This window comes from Thermobia domestica, chromosome 12 (genome assembly GCF_964235325.1).
Source record: "Thermobia domestica chromosome 12, izTheDome1.hap1.1, whole genome shotgun sequence".
Classification (NCBI taxonomy): Eukaryota; Metazoa; Arthropoda; class Insecta; order Zygentoma; family Lepismatidae; genus Thermobia; species Thermobia domestica.
Window position 1 is genome coordinate 139,966,880 of NC_137465.1, and position 22,303 is coordinate 139,989,182.

A 22,303-nucleotide genomic window follows, 5' to 3' on the forward strand; every position below is an offset into this window, starting at 1 on the left:
GATAAAAATTTACCATTAGTAAAAATAAACCCCTACCATCAGTGGTGCATCGGTTAAGATGAAGATCACATTATGTTCTTATTTGTCTAATGTACATAATGTCGAGTACCCATGATAGTTTGCCATTGCCTTAAATGGGATGATGATGACGTACTAAGGACGGGACCTACAGCTTATCGTGGGATCCGAACTACTTCTGTCCCCAACGGAAATCGAACGCGAGACCCCTTGATTACAAGGCAACGAGCTTAACCACTCATCCACAGGGGGCATTTTCTTTCAATACTGGGATGTAATTTATTCAAATAGGGTTTAATTTACTGTCTCGAGAAAATGCACACTATTAATTCTTAATCAATCGTTATGCCATTTGAATTTCTTAAATATTTACTCTTATCATTGTAATAGTAAAATATGGAATTAAAAAAAGGAAAAAACAGGCAGTGTTTTTGACATTGTTTATTTTGAACTTATCACATAATTAAAGATCATAGTCAGTTTAGTAAAAAAAAAACATTTCATAAAGCTTTATATGTAAAAAATTATATTAGTTTAAATAGAGTCTGGATAGTTTCATATACTTTTAAGCTAGTCATATACTTTTAAGCTCTTTCCAAAGTATTCATAATTTTAGGAGTCGCTGAGATAAATAGTGACATTTTAATCCAATTCAACTTCAAGGTCATACTCCACTCTCTAGGAGTGAGGTTGGGAGGGGGGCGAGATTTTAAAAGTAATCAAAAACGATCGATATTAGTGTTAAATTCATAGTTTTCGAGGTCTCTGAGTTTAACGATATCAGTTTTCATGATGTTCAAGTTCATCGTCACCCCTTGGGGTGGGGGTAGGAGAGGATGACTTTTTCAGATAAGATAGCTAATTAGTAACTACTGTAATTAGAGCGAATTAAAAACATTAACATATTTTCTCGTGCTTACACGGAACTATGCGGGTTGCTAGTCTTAAATATCACTTATTGTGAATCTTAAAGAAAGAATCTAAAATTCTGCCGCCTTGTGCTCGAGCACAGAATAGCACTTACCTATATACGGACGTGCTCTTACCAGTGAATCACTCTATACTGTATTTGAAGTTTTAATTCTGAGTATAATTATCCATCTAGCAGAAATTTGTCTGAAATTAAGCACTCAGAGAACTGCCCAAAGACAAAACAAATTATAAAAGAAATTCGTTTTAAAAAAAATAGATCATCAAATTTAAAATCTGCAAACTCAAACGAATAATATTATTTGCATAAGTCTAAAAGCCCAAAAATACACAATTTACATTTCTTAGAAGTAAAGATATAGCAGATCAGACAGTTGGACAGTAAAAAGTTGTTACTATATTACAGAGACTAGAAGATGAAATGGGGAGCAGCTAGGAAGACAGTAAAGTACCAGTTAGCCAGCACTAACTGGTGGGGGAAATTCTCACAATTACTGACCTGATACAACTGTTTCAGTACATGTAGTATGAGGTATAAAAGTATGAAGTATAAAAATATACTCTGAGATTTCAGATTTTCATGACCAGTTGGATAAATAAAGAACTTTTTCATGGCTTTCATGACCACTAAGCAAAATATATGACTTTTTCATGACTTTCATGACTTTCATGACCAGTAGACACCCTGTCTAATCTCGGCGCGTATCACTATGTAACTTACAGACAACACAATTTTATATACACACACTTAAAATACTACACTCGACTATTTGTAAACCTTCCCGTCCAAATCACTGATTAAAATGTTTACTTGAGTTCGATAATTAAAAATTAAATTTCTCGAAATATGAATTGTACAATGTTTTCTTGAAGAGTTAATGTGCTCGCCCCTCTTGTTTTATCTTGCACTGTGGAGTCACTAATATCTTTGTTTCCCTGCGTATATTAGTATTATTGGTATCGCACCTAAAAAGGGTAAGTTACATAGAAAAATACGCATACAATATATGCAACGAGGGAACGCAGATAAGGACATATTAATACATTGGAATTACTCTCTCACATTATTTGTCCATAAAGTTTAACCCGGGAAATTTAGCGATGGATATATAACTGTTCAGACGTATTATCCCAAAGCAGCGATCAAAACTGCTATAGAATAATTATGCTTTCAGAGTTAATATTAACCCGAAAATTGTTACATTCCAAACTTCTTGTAAACTAAGTGAAATAAGAAAAAAGACAAATAGTGAAGCAACGAGTACGAAACTTCGATTCCTGATAAGCGAAAACATGTAATACGGTAGCAGAAATTCATTTACGATATTCGTTACTACAACTATTCACGTGTAAAGACACAAAGGTGTACTATTCGCTTTTATGACGGTAAAATATGACGCAAGTCCTGTCATTTTTGAAAAGTACTAACGTAGATTTTCAGCAGGCCAAGTCTAACAACCGTCATGGCTATTTAATAAAAGTACGGTAGAGATTGGTAGAGATAACAAATTATGTTATGTTATCTATGATTTCAGTTGAAATAGTAGTCTGAAGAAGGAAGTGATATACTTCCGAAACTGTTACATTTCTCGTTAATTTATAATAAAGAATACAGACAGCCTTGTAAGAAAGTTATGTTTAATTTATGTTTAAGATGGACACAAGGCCTTTTTATAAAAATATCTATGAATCTATTTCATTATAACTTGGCGTAACTAATGTCGCAAGCACACACACATAATAAAAAATAATAAAGAAATAATAAAAAATATTCCGCCTTTGACTGAAAGTGTGAGAAAGTCATTTATCCATTAAGTTCCTTAAAAAAAACTAAGCACTCTACTTACGATCTCTATTTGAAAGTAGTGAAACCAATCCATTCAAACACGTATCAGTAACTTCTTTTATGTTCGATGCACACCTGTGAATAAGAAATTAAAATTACTATTTTGAAAAATAACTTGCACATTAACATGAAAATATTTGCACTAAAATGAATAGAACTACAACATTTACATTAAATCATGTAAACAAAATGTAATACTGCTTCTTAATCCTGCTAGATTTTCCAAGTTTTATGAATACATTGTAATTAGTTTTGCCTATTCGTGATCAACCAGTTATTACTGTGCGTTCTGAACACAGAACACTCACAAGAGATTACTAACACATATTAAGAATACGATACTTATTAAAGTCGTACTAGAAACAGAATACTTAATATCAATGGAAGCATATTTAAGTGAATCTATAACGCGCTTTGCGATTTTACCATCAGTGTATAAACTCTGAAGTCTTTGGCGATTAAGAAACGTGATTACATTAAAGTGCTACGTGTATGAAGGAAATTCAAAATAAGAGATGGAGTTTAAACGTTTCAGATGTATTAAGACTATGTGTTTAAGGACAATATGATTTATTTACGTTGAAATTGACTTAAAGAGGGTTTCAACAATTTCTTGGAAGCTAACTAGGATTCAACTTTTCGTTTTATTGAAAGCTCTGACTGTCCTATCCTGCTGGCGCCCAAAGATATCGACTAGAGATGTTTGTTTGTTGAAGGGTTAGTGACCCTTTCCAGCACCGAGGCTATATGAGAAGTACACTTACAGTTCAAAGTGGAATTCGAACCACCGCAACACGTTCAAGTTTTAATGCTCTATTCTCCCACTGGAATCAAACCCGGAATCATGTGCACCAAACGAGTACGCGCTAGCCACTGGACCAGCAGGGAGGACTTACGACTAGAAAATATATTAATGATTTTAATAGTTTTTTTTTTAAATAAAAGCACGTTTCCCTAAACAATAGAAGGAAATACCGGAGCAAACCACAAAACAACGTTCAGTTCAGTTGTTTCCTACACGTACCGTCAAATGGGGTGAATAGAAACATGGGGGTGAATAGAAACAAAAACTTCCAGATTAGTTTTGGATTTATCTGGACGATAAATTAATCAACAAAACTGGAATTTCTTAACATAGTCTTATATGGCTATAGTGTTCACAGCAGACAAAATGTTTTAGTGAGTTGGAAACACTGAGGTAGACGGCAGCAGCGTTAATATGTTACTGAAATCCTACACGATATTTTGGCGCTCCGCAAACTTTCTTGGTAAGTATGACATTTTCATATTTGTTAAATTTAAACATATGCTTATTTTGTAGTTTGTTGCTTCATTTAATGAGGTTCATAGTAAAAGTTTTCCTTTTATAAATTATTTGTAATCAAAATTTAACTTTACTGGGTTATTGTTATGATTTTTAATTAATGGTGTGAATAGAAACAGTTCTTGAGGAGTGGAAAATTCTTGAGGAGCGGAAAAAAGGACCTGATAGGAATGTATCAACCATCTCTAAGAACAAATTTCCAAGTCTTCTTTAAAAAAAAAAAAAAAAAAAAAAAAAAAAAAAAAAAGTGTGACAAACTGAAGGAGGTAAATATAAGGGATGGATTTGAAAAGTGTGGAATTTTTCCCCTTTCTCGAGACCAAGTACTGAGGATGCTGCCAAAAAGAGACGCTGAACGAGAAGAAACAGAACAGCAAGAAATATCTCAAACTGTAGACCGTTCCCTTATGGATCTTCTCAGGAGCATGCCAGAAAATGAAAAAATTAAACAACGGAAGAAGAGAGTACGAATAGATGTTGTTTCTGGTAAGAATTCTGGTTTGTTTTCTGAAAATGATACACTTTCATCAAATCACAACGAAACTCAGCCTGGGCTCTCTTACTCCGACAGCAACGGAACGGATCTCTCACGAACAAGAAAGTTGATGCATGTAGAACACTCGTCATCAAAGAGCTCCGACTATTATTCTCTTCACGATAATGACAAAGATTTAAGTTTAACCCATGTATTGTCGGAAGAGGAGAAAGACAACACTCCAGAAGACAACATTCCAGACGATCACGAACTAGATTATGGTTTTCTAAAGCTGGTGATTTTGCTGTGGTAAAGGTTTATGGGAAGCTAAAATACTCGGTGAGGCTATTCACTACCCAAGTGCGAAATTGTGAACATGGGGGATATATGGGAGTATTTTATAAGAGCACCAAAAACAATGAAATTTTCAGGAACTTCTGAAGAATCGTTCTTAATACATGAGGATATTGTGACGAAACTGTCGTGTCCTATTAGGAGTTCGTCAGCACTCTTTAAGTATATGATAAGTTTCCCTAGTGATTTCAGTGGTTAAGTCTTTTTTTCAAATATCATCAAAACTGTATGATCGTTTGTACCTACTTTGTACATTGAATTGCTTTATAAGTTTGTAACTTTGATAATATTGGTCTTATTGAACTTATATCTTGCAGATATCAAATAAATAGTTCGTTTCAACAAACACGCTGTTTCTTTTTACCTTTCCAATAGTATAAAAGAAACAAAAATGAAAATAAAGTCATTGTTTCTATTCACCCCTACCCATGACGTTTACTTAACTTCATTAGCATATTAAGACCGTTTTTTTGGAATAATCTGATACGCGAAATCTTTGTCACCAAACTTATATACTCATATAGCCAAAAATGTGTTTCTATTCACCCCATTTGACGGTAGCTATTACAAATTCAACGAAGCACGGAAAAATCTACATTAAAAAAAAAAAAAAAAAAAAACTTTGGCGTTTTTACAGCAGACATTACGTCGTCTCAAGAATCCAAGACAATCTGTAGCTTAAAATTACACAATGCGTATTCGTATCACAACTGTTTATTTCTCCTTCACAATATTTCTCATTTACGATGTTATACATTGTTTATTTTCTTTAAGATTATTGTATAGCAAATAACTTAAATATTTCTTTCACATTTACAATAGTATAATACAATGTATAAAAGTACTTCCAATGAAAGTTATAATATTTCCCATAAACAAAGCTCTTACCTCCCAATAGCTTGAATAGTAGCTGCAACAAACTCCTTGTCATTGCTTGATATGTATGTTTGAAACTCACGCAGAATCACAGGAATACTAGTTTCTGTTGCAAGATTTGTCAAAATTTCTAATTTCAGAAGCTTTATATGAGTTGGATCACTTGTACGAACGAAAAAGCTTTTCAAAAATGGTTCAAACATTCCCTGTAATACAAAATGTCATAAAAATATTTCTTCCAAAGTTATAATGATACTTACATGATAATTAAAAATTCAGTGGCGGCTATTAAGGTAAGTGACACCGGTAAAAACAAAGTAAGGACTAAGGAAAGAAAGTTTACATAATATACTAATTCTTGAATTTTTAACGATGTGCCTTCACTTTAGAAGTTTTGCTGATTAGAACCTATTTATTTCAAGCATGTGTTAGACGTTTCAAATTATCAATAAGGTCAGTGGGGTTACCGTACTTTAATATTAATCTTTCGCGGTTTCTAATCTTTCTTTACGATCTATAGTACACTGCATTAACAATTTAGATTTGTTGTGATGGTTGTCATTGTCTCACAATGTTAACGTACTCTATATTGACATATTTCGTGTTAATTGGAGCAAAATGACACGAAAAGCATTTCAAAATTAAAATATTAATACTAGAACAGAAGGTTAATCTTGTAATACAATGTAAGTTGACTCCTTACCTCTTTGTAATTTTCTTATTTAAAATTGTCCTTATGTTAGAATGAAACTCAAGAACCTTGACTATATATATGACAAGCAATGTCCATTATAAGAAAAGAAGAAGGGATTCATGGATCGCAGTTTTTGATATGTTTTCTGAAACTTTTCAATTGTGGAGGATATTTTTATTCTTCCAGCTACTTATTTATTTTCTTTATTATACATAATGAAGAATGAGAATGAAAAACGTATAATTGATTTTTATTTATATATTTAAATATTATTAAATACACACACACATATATATATATATATATATATATATATATATATATAATAATCACTAGACTATGTGGTAATATACTTTTCAAGGTAACGTAAATATCGAAAGAATTACTTTTCAGTTTCAGGTGCTATACTTTGAACACTTACTTTTCGTTTTGTAGAAATTGATGCTATGCAATTAAGAACAATTGATTGTACTTCACGATGAGATCTAAGCAAACGAATCAGTGCTTTCGCAACAACATTCACTTCAGCCTTTGGTGCTAAATGATGATACAACTGTGCCACTCCCATCACTACCTGCAAAAGACAGTCATATAGGAGTCCATTAAATCTGTTCAACAGCTCCACACCTCAGCCACTTCAGTATTTATAACCTGTGTGAAGGATGTTATTTCATGTCCTTTTTTTTCCTAATCAGTCATCAAATTTTGTTCCGATCAATGAATAGTACTTAATTTGTTTTTGCTTTCCGTCTTCTAGATAATGTATTGCTCAGTATGACAGTTCAACAGCCGTCTCATCGGTACTCAAACTTTGTTTTATCGGTTCAAGAGTTTCAATGATTTGCGGCTATATACATTATGACAAAAGACGAAAATATAGAAGTAGATGATTCCCGATTAGTCGTGTTGATAACACACAAAATTTTGTTTCGATTCTTGGTAAAAACACTTGTGGTTCAAGATTGTGTTAAATGCAAATCCTAACTCAAACAACTGTAATGATCAAAATTAAATATTAAACCATTCACACAGACATAATTTTATATATATATATATATATTAGGGTGGTCCACAAAACAAAACTAACAGTGGTCGGGGGTCCACAAGGCTTATTTTATTCCTTCTGAAGTATAGAAATAACTAACGAAATTTCAGTACAGTTAAGTCATTAACAGTACAGTTAAGTCAGTAAGGTCGCTCCATTTTGTCTTTTTTTGTTAGTTGTTGTCAAACCTTTCGAACAAAATGTCAGTATTTGTATTCTCAAGTTATAAAAACGCTTTCTTCAGTGGAACGGGAACCATTTTTACGATGGATTTCAACCTATCGAAGACTAAACTACTTCTGTTCCTCGTGTTTTGTCAAGGATTCATTATACTTTTGGATGAGACTTATACCTGTTTCAGCTACATCATCACCATAGTGATTTATTTTAATAATTTGCAAATTTCTTGGAAAAAAGGATTATCTCGCCATCTACTGATCATAACGAAAGCTGCGAACTTATATCTATCCAGTTATTAGCACAGCTACTGTGTTAAATTACATTGTAATCTTGAAACCTATAATGTAGTATACAGGAATGTAATGGGGCGTATACCTATTACCCACCTAATATTTTTAAAGTGTAGCATATATTTACCTTAAATTTACGAATGAATGAATATATACGGAGGTAAACATACGCTATATTTTCAAAACAGTCCAGCGTATATCTCCCAAAAATTCCCGTATTAGATCATTGGTAATACTACAAGAAAAAAGGTTTAAAATGGAGCAACCTGTAAATATTGAGCAATAAGACTGAAATTTTGCAGATAAGTAGCTTATGACTCAAGGGGAAAAAAATGCCTTACGGAGGATTATTTTGAACAAGTTGATTTTTTTGCATTTGGTTGGTTTTGGATCACCCTAATATATATATATATATGAGTACCCCTATATATATATTATCCATTAAGATTTATTAATACATAAAAATAAACTACAGAGTGCCAAGAAACATGAATAGTGTCATATAACTCTGAATAGATCAATTAAGTTTCATATCGCAGTTCATTTATCGTGGAATTATAATTTAATTAGGTTTTCTGGGTAACTAGCAATTACAAAACGTACAGGTTTTCATGCTTGTATAAATACATATGAGAATATGAGAAAATTATGAATGTATAAAAATATGAGAAAATTATAGTATTTTACCTTCGCGTATTTACAGTTTATAAGTCGATTAATTTTGATATGAGGGGTACCAGGCATATCCAAATATTTATCAACATCAAAGTACATCTTATAAATAGTACAATTGCTCCATAAAATTACTTCGCAAGTTGAAAAATAATTAAAATTAAAGAGCCTCAAATTAATAAGCACAGTGGTTAACTTGATTAAAATGTTGGGCTTATATTATGAAGCTTAGAAATACAAGAATAAACTATTAATAAACAATTTGGATCTACAAGTACCCATGCAGATGTAAGTTACACTAAACTCGTATAACAAGTACCCACACAGACATGTATTTTATACTAAACTTGTAAAGAAGTTTTTTTTTCAGTAATATTTCATACTATTCAAGAATTAAATAGATAAAATGATTGAAACTCTGATTCATTATGGAAATTAGGTTTTCTAAAGAATGAGTTTACACATTATTAGTTAAGGAATTCTCAGGAAATTTAATTAGTAAATTTCAGTGTTTGGACAAATGTTGATGTTCAGCGCTATTGGCAGAAGTTTTAAATCCTTGGAAGAAAGTGTAAAATTAAATATATACAAAAAGCAAGCAACTTGGTTATAAGTAATGTGGCCCGGACCAAGATGTGAGCAGACAAGTACACACATCGAAATTCATTGGGATATAATTAAACTTCAAATACGCTAATAATTTTCTCATATTTATATAGCGATTATACATCTCAACTTTAACTCTACTTTCTTCACTACAGGAGCTAGAAATGTATCCCAGATACCTTAAGTATATTCACTCGATATGATTGAAGAAAAAGTATTAATAAAAATCAGTAAGACTCTAGGTTTCAACAAAACATTTTCTTAACAATATCATTAATAATATTAATTTTTCTGCTGAGTAGTTTGAAGAAAATGTGTAATACAAGAAGTATGTGTGAAATACAACTTAACTCTTCTAATTTGACCGAAGTATGCTTGGATTTCAATGACACTATACTATCAATTTCCTAATGAACACAGTCTTCATCATTCACTTATATAATTAACATTAGATTTTGATTTCCTTAAATACACACCAGAATATGTTACTCTATAGTGGTACATAAATGGCCAGCAGTTGTCATTCAGCTGCAAGCCAAATGGAATTCGAATACAACATATCAAATTAACTGTACGTAAATACTGAATATGCGTAAAATATTTACCGAAGCATTTCGACTTTGAAGCAAAGGTTTGGTGTTTCGTAAAAGTAATCTATGATCTGTATCTAAAGCATATGACTTTTTAACTTTTTGTTTGTCACTTTCGTTATCATCATCATCATCATCGTCATAGAACGGCTTATTTTCCGATTCATCACCAATATCCTGCAATTAAAATAATAACAGTATCAAATAATTAATCACGAATATTATAATGTTTTCTCTTAGATAACACAGAGTGAATTCCAAGATTTGACTAGAAAAGTGTATAAATTTCAGCCAAAAATGAAACAACTATAAATATATACAAGGTGTCCACAAAGTCCTTTGCCACCCCTAAAACTCGGAAACGGTGAAATATATGTCAAAATGAGAAAACACGTATTTCATCATTTCAAAAGTACCACGTACTGAGGGAAACAAAGTTGCCCCAGGGTCCCTCGGAGGGTCCCAGGCGGGGTCCAAATTAAACTTTTCAAATGGTAAGGAGGTCAAGTAGCATCTCGTTTGAAAGCTATTGTTAAATGAAGGAAGATGGAACAGGTTTTATGTTTCAATACCAAACCCTCCGTGAAATGGCGAGGCAATTAAAATGTTAACACGGCCTTCATCAAAAAGTCCATGTCACTTCCAATGATCCGAAACGACAAAACATAAAAAGTCAAAACGCTAAAAGGAGTATTTCCTTATTTGCAAAGTAAGTACAGCTTTTCGATGTGCAAATATTTGTCCCATAATCCTTGCAGATTTCCAAGTGGGGTCCAACTTAAACTCTGCGAATAGGAAAAGGATCAAGTACGATATTCTTTAAAAGTTATTGGTAAAAGAATGAAGATGATACAAGTTCGGAACGGTTATGCAAACCATGTCCGAAATAACAGGGATTGGGTGAGTTGAGAGATATGCAAACACTCACATCTATTAGAATTGTCCATTAGAATTGTCTCAGTTAGTAATGCAGACATGGTACCCTGTTAATTAAACAGGGTACCATGTCTGCATTACTAACTGAGACAATTCTATTTTAAGTAGAAGTGTGCGTACGACTACTTTTGACGCTAATACTAATATTCCTATTGCAAGTTCTAATATTCCTGTTCCGTCTTCCTTCTTTTAACAATAGCTTTCAAACGATATATTACTTGACACCCCTTGCCATTTGAAAATCTTGAGTTGGACCCCGTCTGGGACCCTCCGAGGGACCCTGGGGCAACTTCGTTTCCTTTAATACGTGGCACTTTTTAAATGAGGCATACGTGTTTTTTTACTTTTGATATTTGTTGAGCTATTTCAGATTTGTAGGGATGGCCAAAGACTTTTCAATGCAAACTGTATTAACATTTTGACCTGTCGCCATTTTGTACATGTTTACTATAGAGCATCGAAACTTATTCCATCGTCTTTCTTTTGAAAATAGCTTTCAAACGATATACTACTTGACACCCCTTGCCATTTGAAAATTTTGAGTTGGAACCCGTCTGGAATCCTCCGAGGGACCCTGGGGCAACTTTGTTTCCCTCAATACGTGGTCCTTTCGAAATGATGGCGTAAGTGTTTTTCAGTTTTTATAACAGTTGAGCCATTTCAGATTTCTAGGGATGGCCAAAGACTAGGGATGGTCAATGCAAACTGTACTAACATTTTGACCTGCCGCCATTTTGTACAGGTTTATTATAGAGCATCGAAACGTATTCCATCGTCTTTCTTTTGAAAATAGCTTTCAAACGATATACTACTTGACCGTCCTTGCCATTTGAAAATTTTGAGTTGGACCCCGTCTGGGGCCCTCCGAGGGACCCTGGGCAACTTTGTAGTACTTTTGAAATGATGAAGTACGTGTTTTCTCGTTTTGACATATATTTCACCATTTCCGAGGTTTAGGGGTGGCAAAGGACTTTATGGAGACCCTGTATATATCTTCAGAATTAAAGCAAACGTTTAATATTTTACCACAAACATGTGTAGTATTATTAAAGGTGGAAGAAGAAAGACACAAGTATTCTCAAGGTATGGAAATAATATCTTACAATTCATCAGTAGAGAGAAAAAGATCAGAGATTAATATGGTGGTTAATCTTACGAAAAAAAAAAAAAAAAAAAAAAGCTCTCTAGCACTCAACTAAGGTGATGAAGGTTTATAGTTTGTTACATGACTAGCTGAGTGATGTGATCAGCAGATCGGCTTCCATCGACATTATTGTTGGCCAGGTCAAGTCAGTAGCTTAAGATTACACCAAAAATTATGCATTCCTCACCAGGAATTGAACTTAAGAGCAGTAGCATCGAAAAAATTAGCCCTTAGTATTCGGCTATACGGAGACTAGAAAATTAGTACACACTATCATTGCGATGTTGGTTAGTATTATTTGCAAGTAATATTGATCTTATTACTATTTATATCAAGACATTTTACGTTAATACATGTAGTATTTCATAAGCTGGAAAAACTTATAATAATTGAATACGAAAGCTTTAGAGTATCCTAGTACTGAATTGGTTTCCAACAATAATATGATTGACATTCAATATATAAGTAAAAACTGATTTAAGAGGAAACTTACATCAAGATTTGGATCAGTAAATTGAGTCCGTGCATAACGCGTCAACATGTTTATAATTATCACCTGTCCCCATTCATCAACATCCACAAGCAGATTACACAACTTCCTGTAATTCTTATGTATTAAGTCAATCCTTTCTGGGCACACCTATGAAGAAAAACAATATACTGTATAACTTACTTCTTCATACTTTTAAATCTGTAGACAGAGATCAACGAAACTACATATTAGTTTAAAGAACGGATTTGGTGCACGAACAGTCATTTGTGCTGTGTGGAAAGTATTTTATTTATTTATTTATTTATTTAGGGCTACCTGAAAATAATAATTTGTATTTATAAGCTAGCTAGCTGGAAGCACTGAACCTGTAAGCCTATTTCATAGAATTTTTGCACTAAATTTTTTTCAAGGTTTTTTTTCCAAGTTTGATACAAGATACATATATTTCTGAGGATTTTCAACGAATAAGAATGTAAGGAAAAATAAAATATGTGAAATTCGCAATCATTTGCTACCAAACGAAGTACTCTCATTATGTTTTGAAATACTGACGATGATTTCTCATATCTGACTTCAGAAAATAAGAAGATAAAGTGTTATAATGTAAGTAAGTATTCCTTGCATGTTCTGTAAGTAATGATTAAACTAAATAGTTACCTCTTTTCTCAATGCTATTCGGTTGTGTAACCATTAATTGTACTTCATGAATAACTTTTCTACAAGTTTGGGAATTAATATATATGTTATTATGCATGTTATGTTCTACTGTCTACTTACTTTATAAATTTTTTGTTTTACTCTCACCTGCACAAAAGATCGTATTCACTTTAAGACTACTGATCAAAAGTTCTTTGTAAAGTATCAATACTAAATCATTCGCAATAGTCTAGAAAAAATGTTAGTATATAGTAAAATATAAGATAACTGTCAACAAAGAACGTTAAGGCCCTTGTTAGAATGTTAAAATATTCGAATTTCCAAGGTTCAAGTTGATCTTTAAAATATGACTAAAATCAAAAGCGTCAATTTCGTACTATAACATTTTCAGATAAATGTAAATTGAAGTTTCATTTGATTTTCATTATTAAAAATTAAAAAAAAAAAAAAAAAAACCACCGTTCAGGAGGCAAAAGTTATTGACTAGTTTATTTTCTTATTATATAAACTGATTAAAGTATGCCGAAAGTAGGTAGTAACAACAAAATCAAGATTAACTAGAGGAATTTAAAACAGTTTAATCTATGTAACGAATGTTCTGTTGCTAGTTATTTGTCATTTCCTAGACACGGTTCAATTTAAATTAATTTAAGATTTTGTCACTCTTCTCAGTATTTCAGTTTTTAATGTAATGTGATGTTGAACGATTTCTTGCACTGTAATTTTGCACTCTTATTCCCATATTTTTCTAAATAATATTGCTATAATATATATTTCCAATATCAGTTAATTAAAGGATTCATCAATAAATTTCCTTCTTTCCAGTACAGTCTGAAGTCCCCAATAACTTATGGAATATTCAAATTCACGTGAATAATAATCTTTTTCATTCTATAACAGAGTAGTCTTACAAAACACTGTATCAGTCTATTTTGTTTTTAAGTGTATTAAATAAACTATTCCAGACACTGAACCAAATTCTACTTTGGATGTAACACGTTTCTATACACAGGAACCATCATTTTTAAAACCAGGTTATTGATTGAATATAAAACCTAAATCGTTTTCTCGTTGGTTACACTGTATCGTTTATACGATTACCAAATTTCAATTTTCTATCACATATCACACATAAATTGGTGATTATTTTACTCTCTCCTGTTTAGTGTGGCTCCTTAATTTTATATTTGCTGATGTAGTATTGAGTTTTATTAGTTACATATCGTATACTTAGGTCTACAGAGCTGATCTTCAATAAATTATTTTTACACCAGTGTAGAAGGTTTCCAACGAGAAAAACAGTCGACTTTGAACCACTTACCGAAGCAAATCTTTCTCCACTACGATTAAGTTCGATGTGACGGCTACGGACTCAAATAATCGCCCAGCAGTGTAGTTTCCACTGTAGCAAACTCCACGTAGAATCGGAAGGGGAATTTCTCGCCATACCTCTTTGGCAAATTGCCGAAGACAGTGCAATGTACGAGAAGGCGTCAAGCATATGCTTGTTTGAGGAATTCAAACACACAGTAGTCCATTGGCCAGGCACCTTGGGATTTCACATGGATGGAGGAAAATGGGACCACTCGAACTTTAATCTCTTTTGCCTTCTTTGCGTAGAACGTCTGAATGATCGATGGATAGGTTAAAGGCCTTGCCCATGAGAATTCATATATTCATGGTCTCGTTACTATACAGATGGGGAATGTGAATGTCGTACAGAGGATTCATAACTTTCTCCTGAAGTAAGCTGCGTTGGCTTTGGTGTTGGAAAGCACTCCGGCGAGTGGCAATGCTCCCAGATCGCAATATTCTGCCACTACCAGAAGTTCCTTGCAGAACTTTTCATTGCAATGCAGCACGAAATCAAAACGGCTCCTACTGTCTGGAAAATGGATCGAACTCTGCTGGTTTCACCTAGGTATATCCATCCCTCATCCAGAGTACACGCCCATTTCCACCTGTTACTGTAAGGAATGTTTCATTCAGCTTGTCAGAGTTTGTAATGTGGCATTCTTGTGAGGTGGTGTCTGCGCGCTTTGTGACGTGCTTCTTCTGCAATAGGAGGTTCTTCCGCACATTGTTGAAAACTGTGCCTTTTAAAGATACCGTTTCGTACGGCCAAACTTCTCAGCGTTCGGGGACTGTCCTGTGCTACTGCTCTCCTAATGGCGTACACTGCTTTGAGGGTCCGAGCGGATGGAGCCCTTGCTCTCCTAATTTCCGGTCGACCACGTACGCAGGGACCTGTTTGGTATATCATCGGATAATGAGATCCACGCTATTTTTATTGACGATTAAACCTCTTCCTTTTACTGTTTCACTATTGCTGAGTGGCTATAATGGGCAGCAGAAAGTCCATAGATGAACTCTCCTAGAAAGTTGTCACTTTTACCTTCACCGTTCCACGGATCGTACTCAACTGACACTGCTATCAAATACAGGTCCCCGTATAGCCAGCAATGTATCGGGATAAATGAAATCTTTAAGTTTTACGTCCCACGGTTATGCCGGTTAGGCTAAAGGAGACGGTGATGATGAGAGATGAGTGAAATGAAGAAAGTGGGAGGAAACGGGAGAACCCCGAGAAAACCCACGAGCACGGAATGTATCGGGATGTAACAGAGGTTAAATGAATAATTTGGCTGGGCCAGTGAAAGGCGGCTACATTTTATCGTGGGCAACCTTCTGTAATTTACTTCATCTAAAACTTCCTGTAGCAAATAATTAATCATACCCGTTATTAACTATTCTAAAAAGCTTTATATCATCTGCGTATAATAGTATTTCTGAATATTTGACATTTTCGGGTAAAAAGATGCTCAAGGTGAGATCCTTAAGGAATTCCTCCACCACCAATAATAATAATAATAATAATAATAATAATAATAATAATAATAATAATAATAATAATAATAATAATAATAATAATAATAATAATAATAATAATAATCCTACTACTACTACTACTACTACTACTACTACTACTACTAATAATAATAATAATAATAATAATAATAATAATAATAATAATAATAATAATACAAAAAGCTAATATTAATATTTTTAATATTAAGTTAATAACAAAACCATGCTTATTTTTATTACATCTACAACTTTCAAGGAAACTATCACTTATCATCCTTATCTAAAGCAACATTGAAATTTTGAGTTACTAGTAGAATTATGAACAATATATTCTCTTCACATGATATACCATTTTGTCACTGTACTATCACGAAAATTTAGCTGATACTTAAGTTATATTGAGTTAAAATGAAAATTATTTGTTAACACTGATTATCTCCCACGGAAAATTAGTATTCCATACGGTCAATATATTTGCAGTAATATCATTTTAAAATAAATACAAAAAAACTATTAAATTATTTAAAGTAGGTTTAAAACTATTAAATTGAAATTTTTAATATGTTGTTCCTTTCAAGAAAACAGAAAAGCAAAGGAGAACTTACTTCTTCGAACGCCATTACTGCAGAACCCACCACTAATGTTGTCTTGTCGGAAAGCAACTTCTCTATCACATGTATTAGTTCATCTTTCTGTTCAGGATCCAAACTGAAACCACAAGAATAAGGGAATACATTAAAAATAACTTTATATATTGAGTTCTCATATATATATATATATTGAACAAATTCCCAGATACAGCATAATTGTGCCATTTTACTCAGGGAAATGTCAACAAGCGGGGGACAAAAAGAAAAAGGATTAAAAAAATAAATAACAACAGTAACATCAATAGTATCAACAAAGAGTGCACAAGTAATATTATTTGGCCAGCACGCGTTTTATTGCTCGTTCAAACACCGGGTAGCTCGAAAAAATGTCCACCTCACTAGTTATAATAGTTCGGTACTCGGTGAAAAAGAGACCTCTGTATAATTATCAACGTAGGGTGTGCAAGATGGAATAGGTGGGTATTCCGGGTTTTGCGGGAAGGGACATGTAAGGATAGTTGTTGAATTAGGGTTTTTGATCTTAGGTTCCCATGTAAGGATAGTTGTTGAATTAGGGTTTCTGATCTTAGGTTCCCATTAACTATCTTATGAAGAAACTTCAAATCAGATTTATTTCTACGTACTTCCGGCGTCTGGATATTAAGATATCGCAAAATTTCCTCCTTAGGTAATATTCGAAGTGCGGGAACACGAAAACGTACTATTGCAATAAAGAAATTGAGAACAGACTCAAGTCTAGAGAGATGTGTAGGTGCGGCCATGGCCCATATGAGAGAGCGGTATTCGATATTGGGTGTTATTAGAGTTTTATAGAATGTTGTTAATGATGCCACAGTACGTAGTTCAGTGAATTAGTAAAGAAGCCCCAGCATACGCATTGATTTCTTAACTATTGAGGAGATGTGGTCAGAGAACGAGAGTTTCAAATCATAGATGACACCAAGATCATTATGACTGACAGAATGTGTTATAGGAGAATCATTAATATGATATTTGGAGGGGACAGGAGACTTTTACAGAGTAATTGTAATACTGTCACATTTCTTACTGTTAAGTTTCAATTGCCACATTTCACACCAGTCTACAAGATAATTTATGTCTTCCTGTAGGGCAATTGTGTCATGAAAACATGATATTTCTCTATATAATTTGCAATCGTCAGCAAAAAGCAAAAGTCCACTAGGATTAACTGAAAGGTGAGAGTAGAGATCGTCCATATGCAGGACAAATAGCAGGGGCCCTAGTACGCTTCCCTGAGGCACCCCCGAGATCACAAGTTGGGGGTTACAAGTCACCCCTGAAAGAACAACTTTCTGTTTACGGCCCTTTAGATAGCTGGTGATTAAAGAGAGAAATTTACCATGTACATTAAACCTATTGGAAAGCTTGTGAAGAAGAAGAATGTGACTGACAGAATCAAAGGCCTTTGAGAGATCAAAATAAATGACATCTGAGTATTGTTATTTATACATTGAACTGCACAGGAAAGAAGAGTACTTAACTTTGTGAGACTTGAGCTTTTCGGTAGAAAGCCATGCTGAGAAATGTGAATGAAGGCGACGTGAATTTGAGAAGCCTGTCTTTGATTATTTTTTCGCAGATAATAGATATTATAGAAAGAAGAGATATTGGCCTATAGGAGGATACTTGATCTTTAAGTCCTGATTTATATATTGGGGTCACGTGAGCTAGTTTCCAGCTGGTGGGATAATATCCTTCTCTGAAGCATCTATTGAATAGGGTGGATAGAATAACTGAAATAGCTGAAGCAGTTTTGTTAAGATAGAGAGAGCTAATGTTGTCGGGCCCAAGAGATTTAGGTCTGATAAAGTGTTAGTACAAAAGGGGCGGAGAGGGGGGAGATGGGTTGTAGGGGTAAATGCGGCAAATATTTTACAGAAGTAGTTATTAAAAAGGTCGGGTCTCTGACCATCACTAGCTTCAAAATTCTCGTCATTAACTGTTGCTGACCATGTCGGGAGATTTCGATCGAGATTTAATTCCAGTCCAAAATAGTTTCGGGTTGCTAACAGTAAAATCATTAATTAAGTCCATGTATTCGAAGTACTTACGTATATACGAGATAAGTATATATGAGATAAGTATATACGAGATACATCCAGAAAATAAAGACTGTTCAGTTTCACAAAATGGAAAATACAATATTTATAGAAAAAAAATCTGTTACATACTGAAGCTTCCCTCAATTTTCTATATAATCACCACCTTCATTTAAACATTTGCTGTATTTGTTCACGAGCTTTAGAATTCCATGTTATACTTGTAGCATGCTCAGCTACATTGAGTTGGAGCTGCCCGTATTTTGGAACAACCTGTATATCCTGGTCTCTGGATGTGAAATGGAAATATGGACTGAGAACAAAAATGAAAGAAAAGAAAGAAAAATGTATAATCTCTGGTTGTAAAACTATTACCATTTTTGTATTTCCTCGTTTGAGAGAATTTATTGTGATTGCCTTTTTCTTTTTTTTTTAAAAAAAAAGAGTAAAATCTTTAGATAATGAGAAGAAGACAGAATGTTGTAGAAGCGAGTTTGTTTGTAACAAACTCAAGGTTATATCGTGTGACGTAGTGTCTGGTCGTTTGCGCGTGGGCAGCTGCCTCGCTCGTGAGCGAAAGCCGAGAGCCTGGCAGTTGCTGCGTCGAACGTCCATCTGGTAGTACCTATCTGTTTGTGCTCTTCTGGTCGAATGTTAACGGAGTCTAAAGGAATAGAAAGTTGGAAGTTGATTTTTTCTATTCGTTTGAATTATACCGGATCGGAAGAATACGAAGTAATTATAAGTTATCGGTTTGGCGTTCTGTAGAAACATCAGATTTCCTACCAAGCTTTTTTCTATTAGCTGCACTAATTGGGAAAGGTAGAATCGAGTAGAGGTGATTGAGGACAGACGATTCCTGTGGCAGAATACAGCAGTTTGGAAATTGGTAAGTACAAACCTAGTTGTAGTTTCTAGAACCTAAAACCCTGGTAACCTTGGTTTGGTAAATTAACTAATATTTTGACTAACACGTTTTTTCCTGTTAACGCAAGTAGAAGTAGTTATTAGATTATTAATTACTAAATTTAAGACTTGGTACGAAATACGTTCGTAATTTAATGCCGAAAGAAAAGTTGCATTTAGCGTCCCATTATAGTCTTTTTGAGATTTCTGTTGAGATATTGATTTTTCGACGTCGAATTACTTTTCTTGTTTCTTGCTTCGCGAATTTAAGTAGTTTTGTAGTTTTCGCGTTATATTGTATTTAAATCGTTAGTCAAGTCGTGGTCGCTTTTGACTAAGTTTTGATACTTTCTATTCCGGTTAAATTTTTATAAATCATTGAAACTGTTAATAACTTTTGAATTGTTCTTGTTTGGAATTATATATTGAATCAAAGTGTATTTAACTACTATTATTCAAGCAACATTCAATTATTATTCAATTACATTTAATCACGTATTCAATTTTTATAGTAAGCAACTCATTCACAGAATTCAAATTGTTGTTGTTAGTTTGTATTTTTTCTTAATATTTGATTAATTGTAATAAAAAGCAAATTGAACATTTTCTTTTATTTAAAATAATATCTAGTAGCTTTAACATTTTCGATTGAATTCAATATTGATAATCTTGCATTTTCGATTGGGAGATTTGAAGCCTGCATTATTTGGGGGATTCCTTTTTTTTATGCCAGATATCAGAACCGTGTCAAAAGATAGTTTGGCTAAACTTAATCACTGCTTATTTGTTTTGAATAGAATTAAGGTAGGTGTCAAACAATCCTCGGCACAAGGTTCGTTACATACTCTTCTGCGCCAGCTCATTAAGCCAGATGATCACTCCATTCAGAATGGGCTCAGCATTGATATTCTTCACACGGTATCACACAGGTGGAGACGAAAATCTTAATTGGATTGTGACTGGTGAGAGACTTTGGTATCTCACATCACTCCAGAGAGCAAGCGCCAATCACTTGAATGGCATCATCCCTCATCACCCATTCAAACTCTCTCAACACGAAAGGACACGAAGATCATCTTTTGGGATCGTAAAGGTGTTCTTTGGTGAATTTAATGTCAAAAGGCACTACGATCAATGAAAGTTGTTATTGTGAGACTCTACGAAAACTAAGGCGAGCTATCCAAAACAGGAGGCGAGGAATGCTTTCTATAGGAATTGTGCTTCTTCACGACAATGCCCAATCCACACTGCAGCTGCAACTCAACAATTGCTGGATCAATTCGGATGGAAAATTTTGATCGCCCACTCTATATAGTCCGAAACTTGCTCATAGCGATTTCACCTTTTCCCTAAGCTGAAAGTTTCTGGCCAATATACGGTTTGGACACGCTGAAAAGTTGGAGAATGCAGAATGCAGTTCTGGCTTAATGAACTGGGAGCAGAAGAGTTTAACATGGGAATTCTGACACTCGTGAACAGATACGACAAATGTTTAAATGAAGGTGGTGATTATGTAGAAAAGTAAGGGAAGCTTCATGTATATGCAGTAGATTTTTTTTCAATAAATACTGTGTTTTTCATTTTGTAAAACTAAACAATCTTTATTTTCTGGATGATTCTCGTTTTATATATAGGGTGTCTCAAAAGTCTCCTGACATAGGCCAACTCTGTTATTATCAGAGTTAAAATAAAATGTAAGAGGGAGAACCGTTTCCAAATATGATGTTTTCAATCTAAAGTGAAGGAATTTTTAAAATCGGACGAGCCGTTTGGGCTCTACACTCTTTATGCGTCCAATGTTAAAAATGCAACGTTGCCATTTACCTGGACCCATAACATAAGTGAATGAAGTTACTGCCTTTTATGCTAACGTCGCATTTCTAACATTGGGCGCATAAAGAGTATACAGTCCAAACGGCTTGTCCGATTTTAAAAATCCCTTCACTTTACATTGAAAACATTATATTTGGAGATAATTTTCCCTCTTACATTTTGTTGTAATTCTGATAATAACAGAGTTGGCCTATGTCAGGGGACTTTTGAGACACCCTGTATATCACGGGGGCCGATTTTTTTTTTAATTTCGATTGGCCGGGTTGCGGAAAAGTTGCCTCATGTTAGTAGTAGTCAACACACAAAATTTGGATTTTTTCGGTCAATCCCTTCCTTTGCTCCATGGAACTTGAATATTTTTATAGCTGCGACTATGCAACCCGCACGACGCTACGAAAAGAATTATGCTGCACAGCTATAACCCTTGGTTCTTTTTCACACTGAAACATTCTGAGGCTGAAAATAAAATGCAAGATAAAAATGAGATGCGATATTGTTCCTATATGGTTAAAAATTATAATCAATTAGACGAAAAATTGTGCGTTTCAATTCATGTTCTTCATGTATCGCGTGAAAAATATGTTGTCAACCTTACATTGCAGCAATTTCTTTTAGACCCGTTGAAATTATAAAGAAAATTTTAATCAAGTAATCTGATATCAAGTAATTTTGAAATCGGCTCTCTAATAATAGAAAATATATATTTACCTACAACATTTTACACGACTATAATAATAATACGTAAAATATTATATATAAGAAATCGAAAACACTGTAATTTTATACACAGTCCAGCAGTGTCTTTCGGCGCCGGCCTGACCTGATAAAACGGTATTAAAAGATTTGAGTAACGGTAAGCAATACCTTTAGGATATTTGCCGAGCCGTTTCAGAAG

The 22,303-nt window shown here is 33.8% G+C and overlaps 1 protein-coding gene across 1 annotated transcript in view; it reads right to left on the reverse strand.

Annotated features, from left to right (window-relative positions):
• Window positions 1-22,303, reverse strand: part of rb (adaptor related protein complex 3 subunit ruby) — a 103,120-nt gene that overhangs the window by 40,815 nt on the left and 40,002 nt on the right. The window contains exons 5-10 of the mRNA XM_081734160.1: window positions 16,604-16,706; window positions 12,474-12,620; window positions 9,916-10,077; window positions 6,939-7,091; window positions 5,836-6,029; window positions 2,796-2,869 (exon numbers count right to left, since the gene is read on the reverse strand). Coding sequence (XP_081590286.1) covers window positions 2,796-2,869; window positions 5,836-6,029; window positions 6,939-7,091; window positions 9,916-10,077; window positions 12,474-12,620; window positions 16,604-16,706 — 833 coding nt within the window. The remainder of the gene's footprint in view (window positions 1-2,795; window positions 2,870-5,835; window positions 6,030-6,938; window positions 7,092-9,915; window positions 10,078-12,473; window positions 12,621-16,603; window positions 16,707-22,303) is intronic.